This window comes from Phodopus roborovskii, unplaced genomic scaffold (assembly GCF_943737965.1).
Source record: "Phodopus roborovskii unplaced genomic scaffold, PHOROB, whole genome shotgun sequence".
NCBI lineage: Eukaryota > Metazoa > Chordata > Mammalia > Rodentia > Cricetidae > Phodopus > Phodopus roborovskii.
In genome coordinates, this window is record NW_026125295.1 from 22,424,826 (window position 1) to 22,432,360 (window position 7,535).

The 7,535-nt window shown below is 53.8% G+C and overlaps 1 protein-coding gene across 1 annotated transcript; it reads right to left on the minus strand.

The window, feature by feature from the left end:
- Positions 1-4,241: 4,241 nt before the first annotated feature.
- Positions 4,242-6,214, minus strand: Foxl2 (forkhead box L2). Its single transcript, XM_051206508.1, has one exon. It carries the CDS (start codon positions 5,447-5,449, stop codon positions 4,331-4,333), a length of 1,119 nt encoding a protein of 372 aa, XP_051062465.1. The 5' UTR covers positions 5,450-6,214; the 3' UTR covers positions 4,242-4,330.
- Between the last annotated feature and the right edge of the window lie 1,321 nt (positions 6,215-7,535).

Genomic DNA, 7,535 nt, shown 5'->3' on the forward strand with positions numbered 1-7,535 from the left:
CTGAAAAATAACCAGTCATTGACCTTCTTGGTTTGAAGAATCATCAGGGCAGAAGGCAGAGCATAACTATTGCTCCTGTCAGCTCCTTGACCCTGATGCCTATCCTATCCTATGACAGAGAAGTTTTAGTTCCTGATTCCAACCCTTCCTCCAAGTTCTGTGGGCTACCCTGAGGGCTACCCTGAGTGGTGCCACAGCCAAGAGGACATAGTTAACTGCTGTTTAAATAAAGTGGGGGATACTTTGGGAATCTTGAGCTTGACCAAATAACTTCCTGGTATTAGGACCCCCTTTTGGGGGGAAGGCTAAGATTTTGAGTCAGCAGTTGGAAAGCTCCAGGCCTTCACCAAAGTACTTTCCAATGAAGCTTGGATTTGCCCCCAATTTCTACCCACCACCAGGGGGCTCTACATGGCTGACTTTTCAGTCTTGGCTTGCAAAAGACAATGTAAAGACTGACTGCCCTAACTTCAGGTGAAAGATCCTGGGCATATTGCCCATCGAGTAAAGGTACAGAGCTGAGAACTCTCTACTGATGCCCAAGAGAAAATACCTCTCCAGACACTGGAGAGGAATGTGGAACTATGTTAATGATTACTTAGCCCCTCTTCCCACAATTCCTCATTATATCTCTTGCATTGGCGAAAATGTCTCCTTAGTCCCATTAGAGAATTGGCTATCCCTCCACCAATCCAATTACTTTGGGCTTTTAGGGAGGAAAAAGTAACTAAGAATCTGGGTGTAAAAGTGAGAAAATGCTGTATTCTGTCAGTGTTTGGGGATGTTTACACAGCCTCTCTCTCTCTCTCTCTCTCTCTCTCTCTCTCTCTCACACACACACACATACACACCATGTTTAACAACTCATTACCCAGAACCTTCAGAAATTGGCAGGATATTTGTATCAAACTCTATTTATGTCACATTTATAGAGCACACTACAAACATAAACATATACAACATACCCGTACAGGCTGCTAGCTCTCCAACCCAGACAGTGTATTCCAAGGCATAACCATTCTGTGTCAGGGACTCTCTTAAATATCTTCGCTCTCACTTAGGAAGTTATCTGAGTCAGATTCTCTAACAAACTCCAAAGAGCAAAGAGGGAGAGAAGAGAAAGGAAATTTGAGATGAACAAGGTCTGTTGTCCCCAACTAGGGAAAACAACCAAATTTTAGCGCTTTGGAGAACCCCTTAGGGCTGGAATTAGAGACAGATGTCTTTCTGGAGGCATCCCCGGGGAAGTGGCTCCCTTCTCTTACCTCCTCCAACCACGGTGTAGATTCTGGGAAACCCCCAGTAATTCCTTCATCTAATTTTCCTTACTTGGCAAAGCCTTCCCAGCTGTGAAGCCTCTTGCTGGTTAGTTCTTGGGTGCAGCTTTTGAGAGGTTCTTCAGGGCAGCCTTTGCTCAGCTTCTCCATTTCACAGGAGGTGGGCAATGACTTGTCCACCAAGAGCCCTGCCTTGCAAGCTGTCCCTGTTTTCTGCTCTGGGTAGCGGTTTGAAGGGGTGCTGAGGACTAGTTCTGGAACAGGGAGCCTCTGCCAGATGAAGTGATGGGTGCACATACTTTGTCATCGTTCAGCAAGCCAGAAACACAACTGCTTACATCAGCATGAGGTATGAATGCAACACATACTGTGGTCCAATAAGCAGACTCTAATGTTAGTCATACAGTGTCTTAAATATGTCATTCACCTCCCTCTGCGGGTGAATATATACACACCTCTTACCCTACTACAATTAAATAAAGCACTATAAACATATTTACATCAGGTACAGACTACACAGTACTATCAGTAGGATACATATTCAAAATAGAAATCGTGGAGATGTGCGCGCCCCACTCAGGCAGTTGAGACATCGGGCTACAGAAGCATCCTCAGGACTGATCAGACTCTCCTGTTTCCTACTGCCACTGAGACTCTTGTTTTAGCCTGTCCCCAATGGGTAGACAGGCATTAGCCTCTACCTTTGAGAATCCACATAATCTTCTCTACCACCCCAATTCTCCTTCTGAGGTATTTGGGGGAGAAGAGGCATTTCGAGTGTGAATGACTTCCCCTTGATCCCAGCAACATTCACTCTAGATACTATCCTCACATTTCCAAGGTTAGATCTTCCCTTAGTGGCAATAAATTCATTCCTCAAGCTCACTGTTGCTTCCAACTTATTTCTCCGCACCTGTCTCTTATCAAGGGTAGAAGAAAGGGAGGTGTAAGATGTGTGGCTAAGCATAGGATCTAGTCCTTATTGTATCAACTCCCAGCCACTGTAAGAGATCCAATATCTGTCACCCCAGCCGAAAACTGAAAGCCAGCCACTTGCAATAAGCCTGAGAGCTTTAGACTGCAACCAGGTCAAATGCCTTTTGTATCTTAATGAAAACTTGGGTCTTAATTCGTTATTTGATGAGCTCGGTAAAGAAAAAGCAAAACTTCATCTCTGCAGCATATTTCAGGAAAAAGCACTAAGTTTCCTACCCTTATCTCAAGAAAAACGAATGCCGATTTTTTAAAAACAACAGTACAACAAATCAGCTAATACATTGTAGAAAAGCTTCCAGCATGTTCCTGAAGTCAGAATTTTATATGAAAAAAACCCCACAAATGTTATATATTTGACTTGGGGAAAAAAAAAAACCTTAGAAGTATGAGGATAATAATGAGAACGCCCTGCACACACCTAGTACAATTATGTAAGAGGCAAAATATAAGCTTACATGGGCGCAAAAAATAGAACAAACCGTGCCTACAGTAGCCTCTAGAGAAGGACCGGTATCTTTGCCGGGTGTTAAACAGTCTCAACAGACGAGCGATGACACAGAAAAACAAACAATCTCCAGAAAAACAAAGCAGTAGCAACAGCCCAAAGCGACTGCCACCCTGGTTGCTTTCAAACCCTGTTTGTGTCACTTTTTAAAAGGACTCAGTTTTGCTGAAGGTCTCGCTCTTTTAGCTAGCTAGCTGCTAACTGCGGCGTAAAAGAAACAATGTTAAGTCCGTGTTAAAAGAAAAAAACCAAAACATTTATTTGGGAGTTGACAAGGGGCGCGCACATACAAACACAACAAAAGTGCTCTCATTCCCTCTAGAAAATTTGGTCCCCGAAAGACATTACTCAACCACCAGGTCTCGGAAATTTCGGGTCGGCCGGCTGGGGCCAAAAGCCCGTGTAGGAGAAAAGCCGTGGCCGGTTTCACATTTCTCCTTCCCAAGGTGAAAGAAGCAAGAATCTGAAAAACAAAAATCAGGGAGGGAAGTGTCATCCCCGAAGTGTGGCGCAGCCGGGCAGTAAACTCCTGGCATCCCGGGCTAGAATCGGAAGATCCGGGGAAATTTGCTTTGATTTTATTTTTTAAAATACAGAGGCAAACTCCCGATTTGTAGTGGAAACCTTCTTTTAGCTAGTTATTTTCTCCCGTCTCTGAATACAGCCGTCTGAAGTCACTATGGGAATTTTACACAAATCCCCGAGCAGGGAAGATGAAGAAACTAAAGCTTTTGATTTTGTTGTTTGGTTTTTAGCAAACTCGAAGGCCAGAACATTTCACCGTTTCTCCCGATGAAAGTTTTATTTTTTTCTCTCTTTTCATCCCTTTTTAAAGTATTCTTCAATATCGTTAAAAAAAAATTAAATCTCACCGATCCTTTAAGCAAGACGCTGGCCAGCCACGCTGGCCTGGAGGTGCCTGAAGCGGTGGGTTGAAGAGCAGAAGGCACCGCGGCCTCGCAAGGCACGGGGATGTGAACCCGATTACAGGCCGCGGAACAAGGCTGTCCCTGCTCCAGCCCGGGGCTCAACCCCCGCCCCGCCCAGTGGGCCCCTCTGCAAGCGGCTTCTGATCAGTTCCAGGAGGGATCGCAGAGCAACCAGACGCGTTCTTTCCTTTCCCCGGCAGCGCAGCGTGGGTCCCGCTACCCCAGCAGCCCAGCGCTTCTAGCCGCAGACAGCGCGGCAGTCCGGGGGGGGGGGGAGAAAGTCGAACGCGACGTGGAAGGCCAAGAGGTCATCGCCGCGGACACTTCGGCCGGGGACACACTCCCTGCGGTGGTGACTCCGGGACTCCGGGAGGAGAGGATGTCTGCGGAAAGCGCGGAGCGGGGCGGCCTCCGACCCAGGGGCGCGCAAAGGCCGCGGTGGGGAAGAGCACCGGAGGCGACAAAGCGGAGCCGCAGGAGCAGGGCGGAACGAGGAGGCGCAGAAGGCTCGAGGGCTCTGGCTCAAAAGGCTGTCCCAGAGTGTGTGCTGTCCGGCTGGCTGCTGCGGCTGCGACCCGAGCTCGTCTCCTCCACCCCTGGGCCGCGGTCGCACGCCGTGGCTCTCAGAGATCTAGGCGCGAGTGCAGTGCGCCCGTCTTGCTGTCGTGGTCCCAGTAAGAGCAATGCATCATGGCGAGCTCGGGTTGCCGGGCGCAGGCGAACTGCAGGCCGGGCGCGCTGGTGGGAGCAGGAGCCGGGGGAGCGGCGGTGGCCGGGCTGGCGGGGCTGAGCTGACCCGGGGGTGGCGCCGCAGCCCCGTGGTGTGGCGGAGCTGGCGGCGGTGCGGCGGCCGCGTGCAGATGGTGTGCGTGAGGGTGCGGGTGGGGGTGCGGCGGCGGCGGGGGCGCGGCGGGAGGGCCTCCCAGGCCGTTGTAGGAGTTCACGACGCCGGGTGGCAGCGCCATGCTCTGCACGCGCGAGTACGGCCCGTAGGAGGCGGCGGGCCCCGCCAGCCCCTTGACCACGGCGGCTGCACCGGGGCTGCCCGGGCCGGCGGCCGCCGCGGCAGCTGCAGCTGCCGCCGCGGCCGCCGCCATCTGGCAGGAGGCGTAGGGCATGGGCGAGGGCGGCTGCGGCAGGGGCCAGGAGTTGTTGAGGAAACCCGATTGCAGGTACTTGGGTGGCGCCAGGTAGCCGTAGCCATCGGCGCCGGCGCCCGCCACGCCGCAGCCCCCCGCCGCTCCTCCGGACCCGAAGAGCCCCTTGCCCGGCTGGAAGTGTGCGGGCGGTGGCCGGAAGGGCCGCTTCATGCGACGGCGGCGTCGGTAGTTGCCCTTCTCGAACATGTCCTCGCAGGCCGGGTCGAGCGTCCAGTAGTTGCCCTTGCGCTCGCCGCCGCCCTCGCGCGGCACCTTGATGAAGCACTCGTTGAGGCTGAGGTTGTGGCGGATGCTATTCTGCCAGCCCTTCTTGTTCTTCTCGTAGAACGGGAACTTGGCGATGATGTACTGGTAGATGCCCGACAGGGTGAGCCTCTTCTCCGCGCTCTCGCGGATCGCCATGGCGATGAGCGCCACGTACGAGTACGGGGGCTTCTGCGCGGGGTCCGGCTTCTCGGGTGCCGTCCCGCCACCCTTGCTCGGACTCGCTGGCGGCGCCTCGGGCTCTTTGACTGCGCGCCCGCTCTCCTGGGTCAGCAGGGCCCCCGCGGCGTCCTCGGGCTCCGGGTAGCTGGCCATCATGACAAAAGCCGGAGCTCCTCGGCCGGGCCGCCCCGGGGCTGTGCTCTCCCGGCGCAGGCTCGCCTTGCAGGCGGGCGCAGTGCGCTCGCGGCCAAGCCTCCAATTTCTGCAAGCTGCGGGAACCGGAGGCCTCGCGCCGCTCTCTCGCTCTCTTCTCTTTCCCCCGGGGGAGCGGTCGGTGAGAGTGGAAGTCAGCCTCTGGCCATCGCGACTCTGCCCAACAGCGAGGGGCTCCGGCCCCGCCGCCCCTCCCCGCCCAGGCCAGTCCCCGCCTCGGTGGGGTTTCTTGGTTGAGCTTTCCCCTCCCCCCACCGCCCGGTTTCCCGAGGCGCGACCCGCGTCTCTGGCGCTGCCGCCTCCTGGAGTCCCTAGTGCGCCAGGAGTCTTGCTCCGTTCTGATTCGTATGGGCTCCGCCGAGTTCCGCTTGCGTCAGGGGCCTTCGCCCCTATAGCCGGGCAGCCAGCAGCTCACGGGCGAGTTCATCTCTTAAGTCTCTCTTTTTTTAAACGGCCGGCACAGCTTGGACCGGCCTGCCCCGGCCTCGGGAGCCTAGGGGGCCCCGCCGACAGCCCGGCTCACGCTCTCACGAGTCCTTGAAATCTGCGGGTGCTTGCTTTGCGGAAGGCCCGCATGGGGGCTAGCTGCACCCTGTCAGTGTCCCGGGAGCACAGTCCCCAGCGAGGAGGGGTAATCCAAGCCTTCTGGCGGCTTTCAGGTGACAGAAAACAACCCCATTGCTCTTTGCTTGGGGCTAGACTTCTAACTTGAGGGTAAGGGAGGGGCGAGATGGCGAGGGGGCCGGACTAGGGTGGAGTGGCAGAACTTTGCAGCAGCTGGAGGTAAACCAGCCCAGAGCTCGTGTCACGGTAGGCAGAAGCTTCGGCCTGCTCTGGGCCGGACTGGGGCCGGGGAGAGGATCGCAGGGAAGAGGAGTACCGCTAGCACCGACACTTCCCTCATCTGTGCAGCCGGTGGATATAGGAACCAGGTTTTTCCTCGGAATTCGCCTTGCAATCCCACGAGTCGGGTGTGTGTTTTAAAGACGAAGTAGTGTTCCTTGTACTCCGGCTTGGACACCGACGAGGATGTTGCTGAGGGACTTTGAGTAGTGTGCGCAGATGTCACATTGAGGACGATCTGTGATATAGGAAATACTGTGCACATGTGCTGTTCAGAAAACAGGTATGCTTATGGTCAAGGTTTGAGAGTTGAATCTACTCATCAGTGAGGTGAGGACCAGATTAGATATGGTTCGTGGATAGAGCATCTTCTCTTTTGTCTATCTTTTTCCTCCTCCACCCCCACAATCGTTACCTGCCTCCTCCTGTCCCAGCGTTGGTAATTCTGTTATTGACTCCAAAGAAAAGCAACGGACATGGGGAGGCGCTTGCTCACATCCCAGTCATGACGGACGGCAGTTCGGTGTTCTTTCTCTAAAGGTTTTGAGATGATAACAGAGGTCTGGTGGGTATTCAGTTACACCCGCAAGAAAGAGGAAATCTGTGCCAGCACAAAATCAGGTGTGCCATTTAACTCAGCCTTAACACAAGTCCACAGTCTGGAAGTGTGAGAGAGGCTAGTGTTTCAAATCTCCAAGCTTCACCGTGCAGTGGGCGGGAAGCGCAGAGGGCCCAGATACTTTGTGAAGGGTGGTGGTCTTAATGAACACCCTGAAGGTGTATTGGTGATTGGCATGTCCAGGTGGCTAGCTCACTGCCTGTTCTTACTTCCTTCTTCTCTCAGGCTGCTTGGCCTTCAAGAATTCTCCAGAATCCCTAGAGCCCATAGTGGCCAGTGGCTACAGAAACGGAAGACCACCTACCTACATGGTGTACTCCCACTTTGAGATGAAGGGAAAGGAGGTGTGTGTGTGTGTGTGTGTGTGTGTGTGTGTGTGTGTAATCCAGCATCTTAAAGATGACTCCAGAGAGGTCAACAGGGCAAACCTGGCCTAACCACCAGGGTGAGTGGGAGTTGGAGTCCTCTTAATTTTCCTGGGAGATACCTAATTCTGGCCTTTTTGGAAATAGCCCCAAATGGCTTGGATGCTTTTCTAGGTTACTCTCACTTCCCTGAGCACATGTG